Genomic DNA, 25,922 nt, shown 5'->3' with positions numbered 1-25,922 from the left:
CATGCTACATGCCTGCTTTTCCGTCATATTCACGGCACACCTTTCTCTACAACAAACCCGGGTTGGTAGCTAGAGCGTAGAAACTCAAATTTCAGCGAATCAAACTTTCCTTGAACTTCATAAGTAGTTGGGGTAAGTTGTTTTTAAGACTACTTAAAGGCACTTGACACTAGTAGTAATTACTCAAATAATTGTTAGCATACAAACTTGCTTGGTAACGAGGTATGGATAGCTGATGGTATAAAACAGCCCTTCTAAAATAACGTATAGAGATGTCTTTCTCACTCAAAGACGTCAGGCCTGTAACCTTTTAGGGCTGAACGTAACACATTATTGTGCAACTATAGCCTCACTGTAAAAAGTATCCGTATTTTAACGGACTCCGTAAAGTGAATTATTCCGTAAATTTCGCCGTTATTTTACGGGTTTTCCGTATATGTAAATATTAATTATGCTAATTAGCGTAATTACAACCAACCACGTTTGCCCAAACACCTACACATAATAAAGTGCATGTAAGTACATATTTAGTTTCAGCCACAACCGTGTACACATGTACAAACCCACGTTAAGGGATTTTATATTTTACGGAATGAAAAACTTTGTCCGTGTAATTTTGCTGCAGGAATACGGATTTTTTTTTTTCCGGCAGCAAAATTACCGGAACTTTTTTTTCAATTCAGTAAAATATAAAATCCCTTAACGTGGGTTTGTACATGTGTACAATGGGACGTTTTCACTCCTTATGATTTAGGGTAATGTAGTTTATTTTCGGAATTTCTTATTTCATTTTGGCTGAATGTTGTAACCAGTGATCCTTCTAAGCCGTTAATGTGAGCCCTCCATTCGGGTGTTGTCGCAGTGGAGAACAACCCATTTTCATTTGGGATAGGCAAGCCGCAGCGGGGCAATTTGGGGGTGCTGTTTCATAGTACATTTGGTTCAACCATGGAGGAATAAATTATCCCTCCTTGTGATTTAGGGTAATGTAGTTTATTTTCGGAATTTCCTATTTCATTTTGGCTGAATGTTGTAACCAGTGATCCTTTTAAGCCGTTAATGTGAGCCCTCCATTCGGGTGTTGTCGCAGTGGAGAACAACACATTTTCATTTGGGAGAGGCAAGCGGGGCAATTTGGGGGTGCTTTTGTTCAACCATGGAGGAATACATTATCCCTCCTTGTGATTTAGGGTAATGTAGTTTATTTTCGGAATTTCCTATTTCATTTTGGCTGAATTTTGTAACCAGTGATCCTTCTAAGCCGTTAATGTGAGCCCTCCATTCGGGTGTTGTCGCAGTGGAGAACAACACATTTTCATTTGGGAGAGGCAAGCGGGGCAATTTGGGGATGCTGTTTCATAGTACATTTGGTTCAACCATGGAGAATTAAATTATCCCCTATGGTTCGGCTATAAATGACGCGTAAAGGCCTTTTTAATGTGAGGTTTACGGTCGCATACAGCACCATGTGTACATCTTCTTTTGAGATAGAGCCTATAGGATTGGGACAGCTTTTTTGAGGTAGTGTAGTTTCTGCGAAAACCGACACTATTGAGATTTGCTGGCTGGTGCTACCGCAAATCTCGCGCGGTAGGCTAATAACTGATAACTACGCCTTTCTTCAGGGTGATGACGTCAAACCGAGATAATAATCCCAGTTTCGTGGCTCTGCTTAGCGATGCAGAGATATACCTGCTTCCGTAAGTGCCAATTCTGTGTTTAAGGTTAGCAGAGCCATGAACGTAGACTTGGTTCCAAGTCTTTGATCGTGGCTTTTTAGTCGTCCTGATAGCAGCTACAAACAGCGCCCTCTTGTGATCTTTCTTCGTTAAGTTAGGGCACGTGATAGCTAATATTGTGGGGGCGTTTTTCTTGAATCAAGTCTACCATGAACGGGGCCCTGCACTCAAAAAAAAAATGGTCAGGTTTCATCCAGGTCCCGTATGGCTTGACCCATCTCTGCGTCAGGTTGACCTGGGAACTGGTTGAGAAATTGAACCGAGCCGGATATCATTTTGACTAACTAGGTATTTTTGACAAGTTTCAAGTCATGCTGGCCCAGACATGGTGCATGTCCCATGGGATCCTCTCACCCGCTAGTTAGAGTGTGTTGTAGACATCTGATATTTTGAAAGGATGACGTAAAGCTTCGTTGAAATGCAATAAACGATCGTGAAGCGTGCACGTCTGAATTACATGTTAAGCAGAGTTAAGAACCCCCACAGAATTTAGTGTAAGATTGTGCAGAACTTCTGTACCAAGGGTTTGTTGACTTTAAACTTGTTGCATTTTTGGTCATTGGGTCCTTAAAAAAAATGTCAGGTGTAGAGAATTATTTTTCAAGATTGGTGTTCGGACGTTTTATTGGTGTTCGGATGTTTTATTGGTGTTCGGACGTTTTATTGGTGTTCGGACGTTTTATTGGTGTTCGGACGTTTTATTGGTGTTCGGACGTTTTATTTGGAAAAAAATACACTGGTGGTGTAGGGGTGTTTTGGCTCGGAGGGGGGATTACTCGACGGACAGCCTATATTAAATTGAACAGAGAATTTAAGTTCAAGAGTCAATGAATGGTTTTCCCTTTACTGTAAAAAAAAAAACCCAAAACTATGAAAAGTATTTTTCGTGGCATATTTTTAATATTTAGCATTGCTGCACTGTATGCTATATAAAGGGGTATACCCTTTTATTCTATGTGTACAGCATTGTACGAAGCCGGCCTGACACTCCCAGCTACGATAGTTCAAAATACATGTATACACATGCATTAAATAGGCATATACTTCTAACGAGTCAAGCTTTAACCAGGTATACACACTGCTTGCAATTATCAGAGATTAGTATCCCCACTTGGTGTATCCCAACATTATGAACACAATTTAAAGAAGCAGTGAAAATTTTGTCTCAGTTTTGGTCATCAAAGTTTAAAGAAAAAACAACCATTTTACACAGAATAATGTGCTTTCACATGCTTGGTGTCACCTTGCCTGAAGCCTTTCTCGGATTCAAATTCTATAGGGTTTAATTTGTTTACCCCATTTCTTTACTTCTAATGGACTACTTTCTTACAATGTGTTGTACAAATTAATGGGTCTTCATTGCTCCCTCCATTACGAAAATAAGTTTAATGGTTACTTACTTTTGAAATAATCACAAAATATACACCCTGTGGGCCTTTGAAGACGACGGAAGGACAGCTCTGTGCTAGAACCGAGGACATCGACTCAAAAACAAGGATGTCTTCATGGTGCAGCTGCAACCACCGACAGCTCATGGGCAAAACAGATCTTAAGATGACAAATCTTAATAGTTTATATCACCCTTGTGGAAACAGCATAATTATTATTCAGTAACCGTGTGGTCAGCAAGTCTCATGAGCTCTTGTGGCAGGAACGTTTTGTGGGCAATTTATGTAGGGTTTTGAAGGTACCATTAAATATTGTTTGAAAATGACTGAAAAACGAATTTCAGTTTTTAAATTCAACATTTTAGATAGGCCCCAATGGTAATGAATAGTTGAAGTTTTGTTTGGCATTTTCCTATTCTGTTTTAATCACAAAGTTGCATTTTGTTTATGTAGTTCATTTAAAGACAACGGACACTATTGGTAATTGTCAAAGACTAAAGTCTGCTCACTTGGTGTATCTCAACATAATATGCATTAAATGACAAACCTGTGAAAATTTTAGCTCGATTGGTCGTCGAAGTTGCAAGATAAATACGAAAGAAAAAACACCCTTGTCACACGAAGTTGTGTGCTTCAATGCTTGATTTCGAGACCTCAAATTCTAAACTTGAGGTCTCGAAATCAAATTCGTGGAAAATTACTTCTTTCTCGAACTACAGTTGCTCCGCAAGGTCGCGAGCCACATGTTCGTTTTTTGGCTCCACAAGCCCAAATTTGAAGTCGCTTTTTTTGTCTCTATTGCTCACCCCAATCCCCAGATGTTCCACGAACCCTGGGCCCAATTTCACAGTGAGCTACTTTATGGCACTGGGCACCTTGTGTAATTGTCAAAGACCAGTATTCTCACCTGGTGTGTCCCAAGTTATGCAGAAAATAACAAACCTGTGAAAACTTGGACTCAACTGGTCGTAAGTTGCGAGAGAATGGAAGAAAAAAAGACCGTTTAAACGTTATTGTTCAAAAGGATTTGAGGCACCTGTGTGAAAATTTATGAAAGGTTTCTCGAAAAATCACACAATGCTTACGGTCAATAAATCATCACTGTTGTTTATTTAGATGAGATTTGTGATTGATTTATGACTTCGCGTCAAATTTTTACACATTTTGAATAATGCCCAAGGGAGGGGGAGTCATCCAGGGTCAATATTAGATCAACAGTAATAACTCAAACTGGCCTTATACAAAAAACGATTGCGTGCAGAAATTAATCCCAATGGAATGCAAGTGTTGAAGGACACAGCACCTCCCCAAACCCAAAATCATTCTGTGGGATTGCTAAGTGTGCAGTGGTCCGTACACATTATTACATGTGAACTTGTGCCCTTTTCTTTCATCTTATGGCATAATGCAAATCTGTGCCATTGTAGATCATGTGAATGAAATTCGTTCAGATCGGATCGCAACAACAACGACAACGACAACGACCATGAAAACGACAACGACCACGACAACGACAACGACAACGACAACGACAACGACATTGACAACGACAATGACAACGACATTGACAACGACAACGACAACGACAACGTCAACGACACTGACAACGACAACGACAACGACAACTGCAACGACAACGACAACGTCAACAACAACAAAAACAACGCCCACTGTAACAACAGCAACAACATCAACAACGACAACAACAACATCAACAACAACACCCATGGTGTCAGTTAAAAATGTGCAGAGTGTCCAGAGAGAGCGGTGCTTCGGGAGCGCGGTCCCATCCTACGTTGTTTTCATGCACTGTCTCCATCCACCTACAATTTGCCACATTCCAACCTCATGTTTTACCTGATAGTCTTGGCACAAACCAGTCACAACGTGTGTATGTATTGACTGTATTTAAGCCTTCTGGTTTCATAGTTTTACTAACTCAACATTAAAAGAGCGTCTAACACCAAGTAAAACCCGATTGACAAAAATGGATAACCCAAACCATTGCACACACAATGCAGATGTGCACATTCATTTTATTGTAACCCTGCTCAAGAACAACGGTCGTGTTAGTCTGTCTTTTCAGCAGTACAAAATTACATTACCGATTTCTATTTGCCCCCCCCCCCCCCTCCACCTGGATTGAAATTGTCTCTCCCAAACGCCATATTAACAAGTCTGGTGCTCTCCTCCATTCTAAGAACACAATGATGTCACAGTTTGTAGGAAGGGCACCAGCTCACGTGTCGAGCACCAAAATTAATGCACTTTTTGACATCTACAACCAGACATTAAAAAAAACGTGGTCATGGCCTCTTATTGCACAGATTATAAAAGGTTACGGATCGTTGCTACTGCCTATCATTCTGATTGAACATTCCTCAGCAGTCGACCTGCCTGGATATTATTCAAACGGACGTTTTTTTGTGACGATCAGATGCTATTTTCCCATCTACTTTTTTCCATAGCATGGAGATCACAAACAAATCATTCAGTACCTTGACATGTCCTTTCAAGTCAATACCGATGGGACTAACGTAATTCACGCTTTGCGCATTGTATAGCCCCTCGACAGAAGAAAACAAATTCCACGAATCTATTGAACACAAAAAAATGAAGTTTCGTTGGTTATGTACTTTTCAATCTAGCAATGGTTTTGTCATTTTAAAGAGAACTTACTTGTTAGTTTTTACTTTGATTCTACTATCCACACAATTCTTAATTATAACATAAGCGCTGCATTCTCAATTATCAAATAATGCAGCTGTTGGTGAAACCGTTTGAGCTCTTTCATTGTTATTATGTTTATGGTAACAAAAAATGTTGTAATCGATATCTAATCGATAATCTCATACAGCTGCTTAAAGGCACTGGACAATATTGGTAATCTCTCAAAATAGTTGTCAGCATAAAAACTTATTTAATAGTAACGAGCAATTGAGAGCAGATGATAGATAACACATTGTAGTAACAAACGTCTTCGTCTGTAGTTTTTGAGAAAGAGGTAATTTAACACTTTCTATGCATTTGGAAGCACACAAATTAATTTTTGCAATGATGATGTTTTTTCTTTCATATTCTTTTGCACTTTCAATGACCAATTCAGTGTACGTTTTCGCAGATGTGTGTTTTATGCAGGTTTTGATACACAGTGAGAATATCGGTCTTTGACAATAATTACCAAAAGTGGCTAATGACTTACAGCACACAAAGCTATAGCGTGTCTTTAGAACAAGCCGTTTGTAGTTCATCAGACCCAAGCTGCGCTGTTGTCAGCAGCAAATTGTGGGTTCGAATCCCGGTAATGACAACTTGTGCCCTTGAGCAAAGCACGTTACAATAACTGTTTCGTAAAAGGTTAAGAGGTATACATTAGAACTCACCAACTACTAATGAATGATACCCAATGCCTACATCCTCTTGGATACTGCGAAAGGGGTAACCCTGTTTCCGCCCCGTGCTCCAGGGGTGGATTTCACAAAGGTAGTCCTAACTTATAGGACTAGTCCTAGGCAATGCTAAGAGATAGGACTGGTCCTAAGTTAGGACGTCCTAACTTAGGACCGGTCCTATCTCTTAGCATTGCCTAGGACTAGTCCTTAATTAGGACTACCTTTGTGAAATCCACCCCAGGAGTGGTGGCAATGTTCCCCTAAGACAGATCTGGGGTCGATTTCACAAAGAGTTAGGACTAGTCCTAACTTAGGACTAGTCCTATAAGATATACAAATTGCATGGATAGTCCTAAGTTAGGACGAGTAGCTGGTCCTAACTCGAGATAAGACGAGTCCTAACTCTTTGTGAAATCCACCCCTGGTTCGACAGCCAAAATCAGTTATAGTGTAGCACTTTAGCTAAGCACAACACCATTATGCGAACAGCCAAAATACCACATCACATTCACAATCTTTGTACGGTATCTTGCAAATAATTGCGTAAGCTTTAGCCACTTACAGGCAGTTCTAAGAGGTTAGGCCAAGGCCCCTGTCAAACATTTCAACAATCATTTGCTGTGGAGCCTTGTAATTTGTATGCATAGGTTCACAACTTTAGATTGTTTGCATAACACAGTTTTGACACTATCAACTTGAACTGCAATTGGCCCTTTAATCACACAGAACGGACCAGCGGAAACCCACTCGGTCTGCTATGCGTTAAAATCACTGCTCGATCCCCCATAGAGCACACACTGGTCTGGCTTGCCTTTGCACCAGACGTAGAAAGATCTTGCTGTTCAGACAGAGTTTCCTGTGCAGTGAGGGCACTACACCACTCATTGGACCACTTGTGGTAAAGTAAGTCGTAGTATAGGCCTAAAGTTTTCCTGAAGCACTCGTATGTTTGAGATGTTCGAAGTGAGTTATAGATTAGACAGACAGAAAGACAGACAAACAGAGAGATATTACAACTTTATTGCACACTCACTGTGGGAAAATAAACACGGCCATGACAATGATTTGTTTACGCTGCGACAATATGAACGATCGGTAACAAAATGATACAAATTTAAAAATTGCATCACAATAAAACAAAATTGTTCTCATTTGTATATCATTGCACATCAAATTAAAGGCAGTGGACACTATTGGTAATTACTCAAAATAATTATTAGCATAAAACCTTACTTGGTAACGAGCAATGGGGAGCTGTTGATAGTATAACACATTGTGAGGAACGGCTCCCTCTGAAGTAACGTAGTTTTCGAGAAAGAAGTAATTTTCAACGAATTTGATTTCGAGACCTCAGATTTAAATTTTAGGCCTCGAAATCAAGCATCAGAAAGCACATAACTTCGTGTGATACAAGGGTGTTTTTTCTCTTTCATTATTATCTCGCAACTTCGACGACCAATTGAGTTCAAATTTGCACAGGTTTGTAATTGTATGCATATGTTGAGATACACCAATAGAGAAGACTAGTCTTTGACAACTATCAAAGGTGTCCATGTCTTTAATACAATTTCGGATTCCTCGCTTAAAAATTGTTGAGATGTTTCATTTTGGTTTTCATTAGCTTTAGGCCTTCACGAATCGCACCACATTGCTTTAAGGTGGTCATTTTGAGTGTAGGTGCTCGTCGGAAACCGTTTGATGGCATTGAAACCACCGGATGGCCGAGTTAGCATCAGTGGTATCTTTCCTCGCCTTCAACCTCTAGGGCCCTGGTTCGAACCCCAACGGTGCACGATCTGGATTCTGTTTTCAGTCCCTGTATGATTGCCCGCGTTTTCTTTGGAATTAAATCTTCGGGGAATTTCCGCCAACATCTAAAACAGAAACTTCCTTCCTTGTTTTCTCTACATTTAGGTTCTTGATATCTCGGAAAAGCCAACTTAATCATACTATGATTAAGTTTTGCTTTTCCGAGAGTCCTTAGCTTCCCAACGAGAACATATGAAACGAAATGAAACACCTTAATTACAACTTGATAATCCACACTGTTGTGCAAACATTGCAATCATAAAACAATGAATGATACAAAAACCAATAAATCAAAGTTCGTTCCTATCGGGGAGGAAGTTTTTCTACAGCTTTGTTTTTTTTGACGGTCTAACACTCGCAGGTTGTGAACAATATTAGTAACAATGCAAATATTTAACACTTAATGATCACATTTTCCCCATAATACGTAATAAGGGATTCGAGCCAGCCAAACGACAGCCCATGGCTGGAATTGCTCATTGTATTTGATAGCTGCATGAACAGTGAGCCGTGCTCTTTCTCTGCAAAAATAAAACACCCTGGTTACTTCTGGAGTTGGTCCGGAATTTGCCGAGTTACATGTTGTGTATGGTTGGTGTCAGAAAGAATAGATTTAATTGTATTGCACAATCACATAAATGCTTTATAAAGTGCCTTTGGAGACTCTTGTTGGAGGCCAAATACTTAATAGAATGTCACCTTCGACGGTTTGGTGTGTGAAGATTCAAATGGATCATAAAAGATTTAAACATTTTGAATGTTGGGAAGGTATCGCAAACATCGTCAGATCTTCCATTAGCCAACCAGGGAAAGAATAACCAACGTAGGCCTTCTGGCAAAGCAAACCAGTGATTTCATTGGATACAATGATGTCTTGGATAAACATGCAGTGACGTTCATTTACATATGTGTATTTTAATTGGTCCAGGGTGATGTGAGTGCAGCTGACAAACATTACATCGGATCAATCAAAGCACAGCTTAAGATCGGTCGTCTGCTTGCTTCACTGCATTTAACGTTAATTATGTAGGATTCGACTGTGTGTGAAATGAATGTGTGTGAAAGGTAATTATAGATGGGGATTGACCTATAATAATAGAGGCCACTCCTACTAGCCTCGAAGCGTGACGTCGAAGTGTGACATTTTATTTAAAATCACTGAATGCGATATACTACCTTTTGTGAGGGACTCTGTACATATTCAAAATAATATAGGTTTTCTCGGTCAAACTCGGCAAATGAGCAGTCAACTTCATTTTCATACGTTCAAACTAAAGCTATTTTGCCTCTCCAGTTGTTGCTGCGTTTCAAAGTAATGGGAGAGGTTGATGGTTTAAAACATTGTGAGAAACGGCTCCCTCGGAAGTGACATAGTTTTCGAGAAAGAAGTAATTTTCCACGAATTTGATTTCGAGACCTCAAGTTTTGAACTGGAGGTCTCGAAATCAAGCATCTAAAAGCACACGACTTCGTGTGACAAGGGTGTTTTTTCTTTCATAGTTATCTCGCAACTCCGATGACCAATCGAGCTCAAATTTTCACATATTTGTTATTTAAAGCATAACTATGTTGAGATACACCAAGTGTATACCAATATTGTCCATTGTCTTTAAAACCTGGCAGAGTCGTGGCCGTGTGATAAACGCTCTCGACCCTGCCGGTTTTCAACGGCCGTTTAAGAACTCGTCTCTACCCTTTTCATCCCTTAATTATTGAGGTCATTGTAAGTGTGCCGCAGTTAGTAATCAATGTGAATTCAACGTGCGCTTCTGACCTTCAAAATTTCAATGGAACTTTTCAAGCTGAAAGAGTAATGATTTCGTTGTCGCTGTTGTTGCCATGGTGTTGCTGAAGAAAAAAAACCTCACATTCTAGGAGATGGAAATGGTATAAGGCTAACTCTTGTTAGTTTCAGATCATTAAAATCACATCAGGTCCCCATCACCGCTCTGGGCCCAATTTCATGGCTCTGCTTACCGTAAGCATGGAACCGGCGCTAACGGGAGCAGGGAATTCTGTGCTTACGGCAAGCGTATTTCACGGGTTAGCGGTGAATTTGGGCTTCTGCGCGTGCGTACTCCACTTTACTCGGCATTCTACGCTTACAAGGCTAGCGCAGAAATTCGGCGGTTAGTGGGGAATCGTGATCGTAAGCGCAGAATTCGGCGGTAAGTGGGGAATCGTGATCGTAAGCGCAGAATTCGGCGGTAAGCAGAGCCATGAAATTGGGCCCTGCTCACTACCGAACTCTGCACTTTTGTAATTCTCTGCTTACTTTGCAAGCGCCGAATTTCTGCACTAGCTATGTGAATAAAGAATGCCCAGTAGGTGGAGTACGCAAACGCACCAGAACAAAAGTCCCTGCTAAGTCGTAGAACACGGTTGTCGTTTCAAGCACAGAATTCCCGATTCTTTGCTAATATGTAAGCAGAGCCATAAAATGTTTCCCATATAAAAGTTACATCCAAATGCATACATAGGCCTACAGACTAAAAATATAAAGATGTAGGATACCAACTACATACAAAAGCGGGATAAAATTGCTTAAGCGAATTTTTTTTAAGCCGAAACCCACACCCCAAATGGGGGGGGGGGAATAATTTAAAATGTTACAATTTAAAATAAACAAAACATTGACTCTATATGTACTCTCTCCACTGATACCAGAACTCCACACAGTCCCGAATGGAATTGGTCACGTTCCATGCACCATTATTAGGCCCTTTAGCGAAACCAAACTCATCATTGGTATACCTTTATGCCACTGATTGCTTACACACTGCCGGGTACTACCAAGTAGTACATCGCCCATCAGCCCAGCCTGAAGACCAGTCTAGAGCCCAAAGCATAGCACAATTCTCAGTGCGGCCTTTACCAGCAGGCTGCCCATCCATCCAATTCCTGAAGTCAACATCAGTTGTTCCATCCTTGCACACCCAGGTGCCTTTAAAGATAAGGTAGACATAAAATTGGAATCAATTCATTAATTTCAATATAACCTCTCTTTATGTATGTACATACTAAGCGCATTGATTAAACGTGCGCTATAAAGACATCATAATTCGATATTTTTATATTATCAAAGGAGCTATGGTATAAATGCAAATAAATAAAAACGACCCAAACAGTCTTTCTCGAAGGCTAATTAAAGCGGAAATCTCAATATTAAAATCATCAAAGATTTGAAACATTAGTCATTCAGAGAGGTTTTGGGGATAATAATGTTAAATCCAGCGATTAAGTTTGTCCCTCTTTTTAGATTTTAGTGTTTTTCCGAGAATGTTTATTGTACGCGGTATCCCAAGATCAAGCAAGATCAGGGTTGTTGGAATACACACTGCGGTTGAATAATGTGAAGTTAAAAAAAAAAAAAAAAAATGAAGCTTCGATAGTCTCTAGACGGCATGTAACTCCCGTTGTGGTAGTACTTTATGCCTTGCCTGCTTATGCATTGCCTGAACATGTACCATCATTAGGGAGGTTTCGCACGCGAACGGATACGCATACGCATACGCTTAGATATCCGTAACGTGTAACAAGGGACGGTTTCGCATTTGAACGGATACGGTTAGTGCGACGGAAACGTCATCATTATGACGTCATAGACTACTCGCTATCCGCTCTAGTACATACGACACTGATATGGAGGTTTCGCACACAAACATATACACAAGAGTATGTTACGCATTGCTAAACGTATACGTATGTGTATCTGCTCGCGTGCGAAACCTCCCATTGTGTCGTCTGTACGTTTAGCGGATAGCGAGTAGTTTATGACGTCATAATGATGACGTATCCGTCGCACTAACCGTATCCGTTCGCATGCTAAACCTGCATAATATCTGATAATATGTCGAGACACTTAAATTAATCAAATCAATATCATTGCAGTCTATCCAAATAGTAGATGCAAGACTCAAGAGGTGTGACTGCTCCTCCAGAGTATTTGGGGTGGCCATCACGCCCCCTATCTCAATGCATTTATCTTTTGCATGAACCCATTCAAGGGCCTCATCAGTAACCTTGTAGCAGTGATTTGTCCACTTGCTCCATCCTGCGGGACAAGTTCCTTTTATAGCTCCGCGGAGACATCTCCCGTTAGTTTTGTAATATCCAGGTATGAGATAAACAAAGATGATTAAAAGCTTCACCATGTTCAAGTTCAACCACGCCATGGCTTCGTTGGACACAAGAATGTGAAAGAAACTGTAACTTGTCCGTTTTCTTCAGATTTGTCCTTAAAGGTTTTGGTTAATATGTACCAGTGTACTGCCCAGGGTTATTTTGATGCCTTCTCCAACTTGACGATCAATATGCAACACGGTATGTGCACTAGAGACACTGTGTACCTCAGGGTGCGCGCACATAAATTAAGTAATTAGTCATTAACTGTTCCAAAGCAGTACGCTGGAACAGGTATTATTTTCGTTGAAGGTTTTTCACCTCTCGTTTTAGCTGTTGGGTCAAAAGTCAAACACCAAACAATGTTGGCCTGCCCTCCATTCAAAAAGAAACACAGTTTTGCATAAAGTTATGATATTGCAAATAACTTACCTTTTTATTACAGGCCTTTACAACTCAACAACTCGGCCAGGGTTTTTACACAATGGGTGTTGCTTTGGTACCAAACAGTGTTCGTCGCCGAATCACAACAAAGAATGAAATCCTTCGTGGAATTTTGGCTGAAATGGCGGGAATATTCGTTCTGGTGGTGAGTATTTTTTTCTCTTTGGTTAAAATTAACAAAAACGTAGCGCGAATTGTCGTTATCGTGAGTAATAAACAAAAACATGCATTATTTCGTCTTGAAGGCACTGGACTCTATTGGTAATTACTCGAATTAATTGTTAGCATAAAATTAAAGGCTACTTGGTAACAAGAGAGAGCTGTTAATAGTATAAAACATTGTGAGAAACGGCTCCCTCTGAAGTAACGTAGTTTTCGAGAAAAAGGTAATTTCTCACTAAATTGTTGAATAAGAGGCCCCAACTGAGGTCTTGAATTCAAGGCATCAGAAAGTGTTTTTTCTTCCATAGTTCTCTCGCAACATTACTTTGACAACCAATTGGGTAAACATTTTCACAATTTGCTCAATCGGTCGTCGAAGCTGCGAGATAATAATGAAAGAAAAAACACCTTTGTCACACGAAGTTGTGTGCGTTCAGATGCTTACTTTCGAGACCTCAAATTCTAAATCTGAGGTCTCGAAATCAAATTCGTGAAAAATGTCTTCTTTCTCGAAAACTAATCCACTTCAGAGGGAGCCGTTTATCACAATGTTTTATACTACCAACCTCTCCCCATTACTCATAAACCAGGTAAGGTGTTGACATTTTGCATTAATTTTTGAAGTGTAATCAAGTAGGTTTACGGCACCAAGTAGGTTTACGGTGTAAAACTATTTTGAGAGTGTTGGTTCGGAAAAGAACCACCCAGCAACTCGAGGTTTCGATCAGTATGCTCTGATCGTGATTATCCTAGACTTGTGGACAAGTCGTTAAATGTCTGTCGCGGTGGGTCGCGGTGATTGCGTTCCGACTCTATTCTGAATCTCCCCGGATTCCCGTGGGTTTCTCGGTTCTTTTCGGAACCATCTCTACTCAGTAGAAGAGGTTTACACATGGTGCTGCCGAAAAAAACCTCACATGATTACTACAGAACTTCTGAAGTTGCGGTAAATACCCAACTAATATTTGTGTGTACATAGACAAGTAGTTGTAAACATTGAGTCCTGACTTTTTGTATCATTGCAAACATTGCTTGTGTTGTCATGCGTACACACAAATAAAATATATTTTGAATGGGCTAACCGGGGGATGCGAATCTTAAAGTGACGCCACTTGGCAGGTGCGATATACCACAGATTCAAAAGTCCACAAGGAAGTTTGAATGTAGCACAGTGGAGTCAAATGAGCTTAAGGACAGCGACCCCAGTCAATTCCTGGCTGGTGCCTCTATAAACAAGCAGAGAAAATAGATAAAGGAAGAGCGAGGGTGGGAGCGAGTAAAGAGTTTCATTGTGGACACAAAATACAATCACTTTTTATAGTCTTTTCTACTGGATTTTTCTGGCAGAAAATATTGAAACCCGTATGGGGGTAAACACCAAGCATGTTATTGAAAATAAAACTAAATGACCTTATGACCCACTAATCTCTTGACAATAGCAGAAAACACCCGTCAAGTTCATACACATTCTTTATTATTGTGGCGGGGAAATGAAAGAGAGGAAAAACTGAGAGTTAAATAATCGTGTCAATATTCGGCGGCTATCCTGCTAAGAAGTCAATGGTCTATCGGTCCCTAGCCCTGCATGAATCGAGCAGCCATGTACACATCAGCTAACAATTTGACGTTCTCACAACTATGGTATAACGTCAGACGTTGGTGTAACAGCGAAATTTATAGTCGACTCCCCTTTATATAAACACAATCCGTACGTGACTCAATGTTAACAGCAGCGGTGTTTGCACGTAAAATGACAACTGATATAAACATTGAGACAACGTTACCTGAGCGTTTCTTGCGGTGTTGTTTTATCGCACCCCTGAGGTTTAACGTCGCTCAAAGAAACATAAGCGAGAGTAGATGCACGTTACGCGAACAAATAAAAATGTTTTGTTTCTAGATGACGTCACCACTTAGGGCTCAATTCATGCTCACGTATGATGTCTGCATGTACGTACCTGAGGGGAAAAATGGTAACTTCACGTATGCTAAAATCGTGAGCTCTTAACAACACAAGTTGCTGACGTTTACGTTCACGAATTTGTTCGCGTGCGTGCAGGTATCCTCCCTTTTGTCGACGACCATTATACGACTACCGAATACGTCAGTAGAACGAAGATGCGATGAAATAGCTACGTTTTTCGCATAGAGATTGATGACCCCAAAAAACAAACTTTAGTTAAATTTATTAGGAAATATCCCACAAAAAACGTCAAGTAGGAAACCGCAGTACCATTCGTGCGATTTTTATTTGTACAAAAGAGAGTGACCATGTACATTCCACCAGGGACTAGCAGCCAATATTACATTGGTCTTCAGGGGAAATTTTCAATTTTTGTCATAATATCCACAATTCAAAAGTTCTAAAAAATAACAATTTGTTACTTGTATAACTTTCCAGTTGCGGCCCCATTCGTCAAACGAAAAGGGTTTGGGGTCAATCCGCTAAACCCCTCCATAATCCCTGTGGGTGCATAACACTAAATAAACTCCCATGGAAATGAGTGAAAAAATGCTTAGTATTCACCAACACAACAAAAATATTCACACAGCATTTTACAGTAAAGGGGTATTTATCATTATTTTTTTGACTATTGAAATTGTATCTTTTGCTCAATTTGATATGGGGAGTCCCATGGCCTGGCGAATTATACCCCCTCTAAATAAAAAGTTCCCGCGAATATGAATACGATTGCAATACGAATTTTGACGTCACAAATTCGCATAATATTGACACACAACAGCTGAACTGTGCTAGTTTCCTGCAAAATATTCGCTGCGAAAACAGCCATGTGACGTTAAAAATCACTTAGCATTCACAGGAAGTATGACCAGGGGCCAATTTCAAAGAGCTGCGTAAGCAAAAAAAATAGCTTGCTTAATTTACACATGCTACCGGCCAAAATTTCATGCCATATACATTGCTTGTAACTGGTATTTAGCTGTTGTTTACTTAGCATAACAATTGAGTGGGGTCTTGGCCGGTAATCTGAATTTACTAAGCATGATTTTTTTTGCTTAAGCAACATTTTGTGTTTAAGCAGCTCTATGAAATTGGGCCCAGGGCTTTACTACGGTGTCATTGCCCAATGCAATACTTCCCCATACCCCCTGGCAAACAGGACCATTTATTTCATGGATGTCATCAAAAATACTTGAACATTTTTAATACCCCTGCCACATGTTGTGATCGGTTATTTGATTTAAATGTTGTTCATGTTCGTTAAAGGCAGTGGACACTATTTGTAATAAATTACTCAAAATAATTATTAGCTTAAAATCTTACTTAGTGACGAGTAATAGGACGAGGTTGATAGTATAAAACATTGTGGGAAACGGCTCCCTCTGTGAAGTGCCAAAATAGTTGTCGAGAAAGAAGTCACTTTCCACGAATTTGATTTCGAGACCTCAAATTTAGAATTTGAGGTCTCGAAATCACAACTTCGTGTGACAAGGGTGTTTTATTCCATTATTATCTCACAACTTCGACAGGTTTGTTATTTTATGCATATGTTGGGATACACCAAGTGAGAGACTGATCCTTTGACAATTACCAATAGTGCCCAGTGTCTTTAATGTGTCGATGAAACGATAAATGTTAGCACATGCAGCTTGCACCATTTCAGTTGCGTGAGAATGTTGCGCCAAATATGGGCATATCAACAATTATTGGCCAGCAACACAAACAGGGATTCAATAAGTGCAAAGGCTATCAGTTTCTCAACAAAGACTCTATATTTTGACATTATATGTTTTCATCCTGCTGTGCTTGGAGCTCGGGAAGTGTCACGTGACCAATTGGTGTCCTGGGGATTTTAATTTCACGAATTCTTGAGATGGAAATAATGTTTACTTCCGAGATATTTGCATCCAAACCCGGCATAGGTTAAGGGTTTCAAATTTAATTTTAAAGGGATACGTTGCCTTGGATCGGATGAGTTGGTCTATACAAAGCGTTTGCAACCGTTTGTTATGAAATGCATATGATTAGAAAGATATTTTAAAAGTAGAATATAATGATCCACACAAGTATCACTCAATATTGCACAGTTTTCCTTTTACGTCGAGAACTAACACGGTCGGCCTGATATGGGAGTCAAAAAGATGACTCCCATAAATGGCCAACCGTGTTAATCGACGAGGTAAAAAGAAAACCACGCAATTTCGAGGCATATTTGTGTAGATCATTGTATTCTACTTTTACAACATCTTTCTAACCATAATATGCATTTGATAACAAACGGTTACAGAACGCTTTTCAAAGAACAACTCGACCGATCCAAGGCAACGTGTTCCTTTAATCTGAACATGTTATTCTTGAGCTTTTATTCTAACCGGCCTCCGTTGCAAACAAAAGTAAACATTTGTCTTCGTCGAGCTGAACTGCACAATACACTGGTTTTGTTTTACCCGTAGCTTTTTTTGAACACTGCACCCGATCGCAATTTTGTTCTGATTGTATCAATATTTAACTATATAAGGTCCCTGAAAAGAACTGCTTACCGGGGCAGCTTTTACCACGGGTAACCTTTTGCTTGACGTTGGGTCAAACGGTTTCAATTGTTTATGATTTTCCTCTTCTCAATAATAATTTCCACTGAAATCGAGTGCTAGTGATGTGTCACTTGATGATATTAAATGGATTATGGGAAATTAGGCGGCCATTTTAATTTTTGTTTCAGAACGAGCTGACATGGTTTCATACCATGTCAAAATGTTTATTAATGGAATATTTTTAACATACTAATTTTCACCTTTCGATCATCATGAAAATCTTAGAACCATCAATCATGGCTCAACATTTCTCATTAATCCCCAAGAGTTGCCGAGATTGTCGGCTTTTATGTTGAAAATAACAACAAAAACGAAACTTTCCCCTGTAAATAATAATGCCAAGTTGAATAGCGTGTGAGCAAAACGACCAAAATGCCCTGTTAGAAATGTATTTGTCGTTGTGCCATTTACATAACTTGTTAGTAAGTTTCATAAAAGTCGCTTTTTACTTGGAAAAAAGAAGGGACAGACGTGCACTATGTGCCCATTGTCCTTCTGCCCCCGCACACCCCACCCCCACCCCCAGAAAAAAAAATTGCCTTCAGGATCGGAACACAACAATACTTGATTCGATGTGTGTTTCTATGTTTGATATGCTGGGGACGTTGTTATACACATGTATATAGATCACCACAATCAGATAAGTGGGATTCAGAACAAGATCCTTCAAAATTGAAATTGAATTAGGCCCATAAATATTATATCACTATAAACAATAATAACTAAAGCAGTGTTTTTGGCTTCTATCCTGACAGCTTTTTGTTGACGGCGGCCTAGCCGGTGGTATAGTGAGCGGCTGGGTGTCAGGTACACCCGTCTCTACGGCCTTCACCTCCGGTATGGGAGTCGCATTTGGTATCTACACAGGAGTAGCTGTGTCAGGTAGGAAACTAGGAGATAAAAGGTTTTCAAATGCACTATTATTTTAGGGTGCTGCATGTTTGTCAGCCAATAATAAAAGTCAATGTTAGTTTTACCATGTGCCATTTTATGGTTCCATAATATAAACAAGTTCCGTTATAGATAGATATGGATGTTTATTTATCATGCTCTAGCGACTACCGTTTATAAATAATGTTGTTTATTATTAAGGGATTTGTTGCCTTTGGATTTGGAGCTTCTCGGCTTTAAAACTTTGTGAGAAATTAATAAGGTTTGGAAAGATGTTTAACAGTACATGGAGAATATTAAGATTCACTCAAATTGTATATCAAAATGTTCATTCTTACTTCGTGAACAACGTGGTCTGCCATTTTGTGCAGTAAAAAAATGTGGTTCTACGAAGTTCACGAAGTATTCAAGGGGAATACACAATTTCGATGTACTTTTTGTGTGATCATTCATCTACTTTTAGAACATCTTTCAAACATCATAGCGAACGGTTTTTATAGCCCAAATCGCCCAATATTAAGGCACCGTGTGCCTTTAAAAAATATTGATTGCATAATAATTGATTTGCATCGGGGACAATAATGATACTAAACCAAACATGTTTTAGTTTTACCATACACCGATTTATGTGTGCACACTCAGTCTTATCCGAATCCTACGAGAACAAAATTCCCACTAATTCTACTCGGGTTGGACTCGAACCCGCGTGTGCTGGGTGACAAGAGGCCAGTGCCAATCATCATATAGATAGCAAACAGTGGTCAACGATTTATGTTAATCATTTTTGTTAATGTTGGCCTGTTGGCACTTTGATAAGACGCCCTCGTTTGTCGGTGCGCATAAGCACACTTATCTTTCTCTCCGCTGCGTTGGTTTGCATGTGTTCAATTTCAAGGTTTTGTGGTGTGGAATAAATTAGAAACACCAACAGAGGGCGCCTTTCATTAAACCATTATTGTTGCTTTTAGGTGGTCATGTCAACCCAGCGATAACTATTGGTCTAGCTTCGGTCGGCAAGTTTCCATGGCGACGTGTTCCTTTGTGGATTATGGCTCAGTTAGTAGGTGCTTTCTGCGGTGCCTCCGTCGTCTTCGGGCTATATTACCGTAAGTAGTAAATAACAACAGAACATCAAAACCCAAACATTCCAACAACCCAAACAAACTCACACCCAAACAAATTAAACAAAACTCACACCCAAACAAATTAAAGACAGTGGACACTGTTGGTAATTGTCAAAGACCAGTCTTCTCACTTGGTGTATCTCAACATATGCATAAAATAACAAACCTGTGAAAATTTGAGCTCAATCGGTTGTCGAAGTTGCGAGATATTAATGAAAGAAAAAACACCCTGGTCACACACACTGTGTGCTTTCAGATGCTTGATTTCGAGACCTCGAATTCTAAACTTGAGGTCTCGAAATCAAAATCGTGGAAAATTACTTCTTCCTCGAAAACTACGTCATTTCAGAGGGAGCTGTTTCTCACAATGTGTTATACTATCAACCTCTCCCTATTTCTCGTAATCAAGAAAGGTTTTATGATAATAATTATTTTGAGTAATTACCAATAGTGTCCACTGCCTTTAACAAGAATAAGTACGGAAGGAGAACCAATGGGTTTTCAGAAAGAAGGAATATTTCTTCACCATGTCCCTTAGACAGCTTCGTAGAAAACACCAAAAAGACATTCTGTCACAGAATATTGAGTATGGTACAGAGCTGACTTAAAGTAGCACACGCAGACATTGTTTATGTTTTGTTAAAAAGGTACCACCGTTCACAACATTCAAGCCGTGTAAATTAAGATGTTGTCTCTGACAAACAACCTAAATCAGCTGGGGTTTTGGAATTTTTAAAAGTTTTTCACATACAGTTTTCTCAAATATGACTTCAAATACAAGGGGAATAATTTAAAGGCAGTGTGGACACTATTGGTAGTTGTCAAAGACCAGTCTTCTCACTTGGTGTATCTCAGCATAATATATGCATAAAATAACAAACCTATGAAAATTTGAACTCGATTGGTCTTCGGAGTTGCGAGATAACTATGAAAGAACAAAACACCCTTGTCACACAAAGTTGTGTGCTTTCAGATGCTTGATTTTGGGACCTCAAATTCTAAACTTGAGGTCTCGAAATCAAATTCGTAGAAAATTGCTTCTTTCAACAGAAATTATTTTTACATTATTTATTGTTCAAGATTTCAGACTAGATTGTATGAGCACTGTCATCTACCAGTCATTCATGATTTTTTTTTTTTTTTTTTTATGACGTTGTTAATATTCTAATCGAGGGGGGGGGGCTCCTTACTTCTGACAAAGAAATAACGCGTAATTAATAAATTAGATGTTGTTATTTGTTGATAGCGGCCATTGAACATTTTGACGGGGGAAATAGGACGGTATTTGGGCCTACTGGTACCGGTGGAATCTTCTGTACTTACCCACAGCCGTACTTTGGTGTAGGGGTCGGTACCGTGGAGCAGGTGAGCAAACCATCAATTAGCCAGTCATGATGGATAATTAACTAAGAATTTATGGTAGACAGTATAAGTAGCCAGAGTAATTAAATAAAAGATCTATTTAGAAAGTTTGAAGTAGTTTGCCAGCTGTCAACATTTCTCAACTTAGAATCGAAATGAATCATAGTAAATCATTTGACCATGGTATTTTCTTATGTATGTTGATACTGATTCACGTAGCCTATAATACAATTTTCTTTGAGGCGACTGGTCGAGAAAACTACAAGTAAAATGGGGGGGGGGGGGGGTAAAAACATAAACATCTTTACCTACCGGTGTGGCAGGAGATTCTGCGTAACCCTCCCCCAATACTGTGTACATAGACATTTTCTGATAACGCCCTCTGTTGAACCATCCGCCTCCAGCCCATGAAAGTTGCCGGTGTCATAGGGAAGTCTGTTCCCGGAGACTTTGTCCGAGCTCAGTATGGGAATATGACACAGGCAATTGACAAAATGTCGCACCATTTAATTTATTGACATCGATGTAAAATGCACCACAATAACCATGCTAATGTAGCGCCAGTGTAGCTTCGTCTCTTCACGTTGGTAATATTATTGTGCCGAAACGTGTTTCGGTGGTGATATTTTCTCCACGCTCTGGGAACATGCTTTTGGTTTTGTTCCTTGGGGTTATTAAAAAAAAAAAAAAAAAAAAAACCGGGGGCCATTATTTGACCCCCCAAAAAGAAGACAAAATACCTAGCTGGGCAAAATCGTCGATTATAAAAGTTCATTTTGCTGACACTGGTCTTTCACCGTTACATCTTGCAGATTGTCAACACTGGGTTGCTGCTTTATTGCACCCTCGTCTTCTTCGATGAGAAAAACGGCAAACCGACGAAAGGAATGGAGCCTTTTTTCGTGGGTCTGGCCGTGGCAATGATCATCCTGGCTTGGGGTCATAATGCCGGCTCGCCCATGAACCCAGCTCGGGACTTTGCCGGTAGGCTCTTGACGTGGATTGCTGGTTATGGGAATGAAGTGTGGATGTAAGTATAGCGGCACGTTATTTGTTTGTGCCAAGCAATGATAAATAGAGGGTGCGTTCGTTTAGCTTCCCTGGTCTGCCCCGGTACGTTCGAATAGAGGTGACGGGGCTGACCCGGGTCAGCCCCCAGTGCCCTGCTTGTGGAGTGGGTCACTTTGGGGTGACCTGAGGTGCATGCCGTCACCACGAGAGGGCGAGTGTGATCGTTCGATTTAGCTCTTGTCAGGTTCTCACCCGAGTGAGCACCGCAGGGTCGACCCAGTGAAGCTAAACGAACGCACCCAATAAGGCAGTGCTAGACTTGTGGACAAGTCGTACAATTTTCTGTTTCACGGTGATAGCGAAACGGCTCTCTCGAAACTACTGCGCGATTACGGGTTTTAAAACATCAGTCCCAACTCTGACGTTACACGAATCTATCCGAATAATGATGACGTCATATATGACCTTCCGCGGAAATCAGCGAAAAGAAATGTTGAGTTGTGGTCCAAACCATTTATTTGGGGGTATTTTGTGCAAAATTAGGATGTGCTCTGTATGTCCAAATCAATTGAGCAAATATGATTTTCAGCAAATACATTGCCCACGTTCAGTTAGAACCTAGCTCAATATGGATTGGGTTTTCAGGCCTTAGTATCTGACCGCAATGGGTTTCCCCCAGAATAATTTTCTTGAGTTTTTCCGACATCTAACACTGAAACCTCCTTCCTTATCTTCACTCCATCGAAGTTCACTTTTCTACACACAACCAGATTAATGAAAGACCAGCCTTCTCACTTGGTGTATCTCAACATATGAATGAAAAACAAACCTGTGAAAAGTTGAACTCAATTTGTCGTCGAAGTTGCGAGATAATTGTGTATTTTCAGATGCTTGATTTCGAGCCCTTCAAAATCTAATTCTGAGGTCTCGAAGTCAAATTCGTAGAAAATTCTTTCTCAAAAAACTACGTTACTTCAGAGGGAGCCGTTTCTCACAATGTTTTGTATTATCAACAGCTCTCCATTGCTTGTTACCAAGTAAGTGTCATGAATTGCTAACAATTATTTTTACGTAATTATACCAATGTTTTCAGTGCCTAAGTTTATATCGTTGAGAACAGTATCGCTCTTGGATAAATTGACCATCGTATTGATATAACAGGAATTGCCCAAGAGTTCGTTGTCATTCACTAGGGTTAACGTGTTTCATCTGAGTTTTTTTTAGGCCAAGAGGAGTTCACTGGTGGTGGATACCTCTGTTTATTCCACCCATTGGAGGCATCGTTGGTGCCAACTTCTACTGCCTCATGGTTGAGATGCATCACCCTACAGGCGACGAAGACATCGATTTAGATGATATCAAATACATCAAGAAAAGTGAGACAGACCAAAATCAGAATGATGATATCAAGTTGGTAGGTCAGTAAATAAAACCTTCTGAGCTTTGAACATTTTCCGGGTGGTGGGGGATTTGACTCTGTGCTTTGTTAGATCTACTACACTTGAAGTAGTCTTGGTGCAAAGCGATGTTCACTCAACTCAATTACTCAACTATCGCAAGAAGCCATTTGCGAGTTAGATTTGAATAATGTCTGGTACAATGACTTGTTTTGTCACATTTTACCGCTTAAGTTTGAATTCCGCAGACTTTAGAGACTATATTGGGTGCGTTAGTTTAGCTTCCCTGGGTCGACCCGGCGTGTGGCGTTTTGTTTTTCCAGGACGAACGTGACGTGCAGATAATTACCCACGTTCGTCCTGGGAAAAAATAGGGAAGCTAAACGAACGCACCCGTTATTACACATGATTCGGGCCGGACAAGCTTTTGTTTAGCAACCTCCAGATGAGCAATAACCCTGGTATTAGTGTGCCATACACATTCATTCAGAATGATATGGGCATTCGCCGTCTCCTAACTACGCAAAAGCTCGCCGAACCAATTGACATAACAACTGTCTCTGGAGTCTGCGGAATTCAACTGTAAGCGGTAATTTGGGACCAAGCAAGTCATTGCACCAGACATTATTCAAATCTCACTCGCAATTGGCTTATTCACGCTCCGCACCGCAACATTAATATGGGAAAAAAAAACACTAGCGGGCGCTGTTGGGGAAAAGAAATCCAGATCTCAACCCAAACAAAAGTGTCGCAACGTGTGTAAAGTTATGCCCTATGATGTTATGGTTTTACAAACTCAATAAGATCTTCCTGCACCAATAATACAATTGAAGTGGCAGTTTATTAAATACCATGTTGAATATAACGTGAGTAGGCTTGCACAGAACCGTCTTGTGATGCAACTTACACCAGCTAGTGTTATTAGTGTACAGACAATTTTGCGAACTTGTGAGAATTTGTGGCTGTCTGGTATCACAAACATACAAGTGACCGCTGTACTCATAAAGAGCTAAATCATAAAGCTGCTGTAATAAAAAAGTAACGGACATAAAGAATGATGTAACACCCGCAATTCAGTTTGACGTCACGGTCAGGTATACACCCTGAACAAATATGTGCGACGTCACAACTGTGTTTACATAACTGCACCTTTGAATCTCGTCTGACAATGCTTCAAAATTTATGACAGGAAGTTATGTTCAGGTCTTTAATCTGTCACTTCATCTATTGTTGACCAGTGTGTCGCAACACTAGTGTGTGACGCGCAGTTATGGTTTAGTAGTCCTTCGGAACATATTTTGATTAATTCGGGGTTAAGCAAAGAACAATATTGTAAGACTCGAACACACGGCCTCCGGATTAATGTGCCGGCTCTTTACCAACTGAGCTATTTAGCCAAATGTTGGCGGTCTCCCTATTTGTCAACTTACCAACTTGCTTATATTCCCTTATTTAGTTAAATATGCTATGGCAGATTTTTGGCCGATTTGACCCAAAATTTTTGATTTAAAATTCAATAGGTATTTTCATGGGGGTCGAGAAAGTTACAAGCTTTCATTTGAGCCATTGCTTGAAAAAGTCCGCCAATTATTAGTAGCAGTGAAATAAAGTGCTCAATTTTTGCCGACAATATATCACGTGACCAATTCTTATGTGTTATATAAGAAGCGTTTTAAAAAAAATTCATGGTTCCTGACCATTAATATAGGTTTTCTCGGTCAAATTCGGCAATTTCATTTTCATGCGTTCGAATTAAAGCTGTTTGCCTCTTCAGTTGTTACTGCGTTTTAAATTCAGAATTCGGCCATTCAGTTTCGTTTTGCATGTTTTGAGTCGAGTCAAATTCCTTTGTTAGCACTCTGTTCACTTTAGCGTATCAGCATTCTTTCTCGTGACACACACGCTTCAAGAAGCGTCTTTTTTTCGTTAGAGCGGGTGATACTCTTTGAAATACCATTCACTCGAAAAGAAAAAATATTTTTTAATGTTTGGGGCCAAAAATCTGACATAGACTCTTTAACCAACTCTTGCAATATTTTCGGTGACATTTCATTATTAATTTGGTGTTGGTTTATTTGAATATGTTGGTTAATAATTTGATTTCCTTCTTCTTTTTGTTGTCCTCACTGTTTACCTCAGGGGTCAAAGACGGAACAAGATCCATTCTTGAATAAGGCCCGCTTGTAGTAAAAGAAAATTATGCCAACGGACGCAAGATATTCAGGGATGCTTGATGCAGCTATCTTCCAATTGCATTGTAAAAACACAAGTAGGGTCTTCAGTAATTTAAAAACAAAAACAGTTTAGTTTCAATGTTTATTTACCAGGTCGTCATACTCTCTCAAAATTAAAGAGTGAACAATCAATCACAATTTGTCCATGTGCCTCCAAACCACTCTTCCAAAGAGGCGACTGCTCTATACTCCGACATCTCTATGTTCCGACACCCCTATGTCGACACCCCTATGTTCCGACACCCCTATGTTCCGACACCCCTATGTTCCGACACCCCTATATTCCGACCACT

General features: G+C 39.9%; 1 protein-coding gene across 3 annotated transcripts; it reads left to right on the top strand.

The window, feature by feature from the left end:
* On the top strand, positions 1-25,880 carry LOC117295386 (aquaporin-10-like). 3 transcript variants are annotated; one of them, XM_033778005.1, is made up of 9 exons: positions 2-132; positions 7,246-7,422; positions 12,896-13,039; positions 18,366-18,492; positions 19,470-19,607; positions 20,872-20,990; positions 21,800-22,017; positions 23,223-23,412; positions 25,535-25,880. In XM_033778005.1, the coding sequence occupies exons 3-9, from the start codon at positions 12,935-12,937 to the stop codon at positions 25,580-25,582; spliced, it is 945 nt and encodes a 314-aa protein (XP_033633896.1). In that variant the 5' UTR covers positions 2-132; positions 7,246-7,422; positions 12,896-12,934; the 3' UTR covers positions 25,583-25,880. The 3 variants fall into 3 exon arrangements, with proteins under 3 accessions (XP_033633897.1, XP_033633896.1, XP_033633898.1); XM_033778007.1 differs by having other exon boundaries at positions 23,223-23,416; XM_033778006.1 differs by lacking the exon at positions 7,246-7,422 and having other exon boundaries at positions 1-132.
* The last annotated feature ends 42 nt before the right edge of the window (positions 25,881-25,922 follow it).

Source organism: Asterias rubens, chromosome 10 (assembly GCF_902459465.1).
Source record: "Asterias rubens chromosome 10, eAstRub1.3, whole genome shotgun sequence".
Classification (NCBI taxonomy): Eukaryota; Metazoa; Echinodermata; class Asteroidea; order Forcipulatida; family Asteriidae; genus Asterias; species Asterias rubens.
Note: the sequence above shows the minus strand (reverse complement) of the source record. Positions and strands in the feature narration are given on the sequence as shown.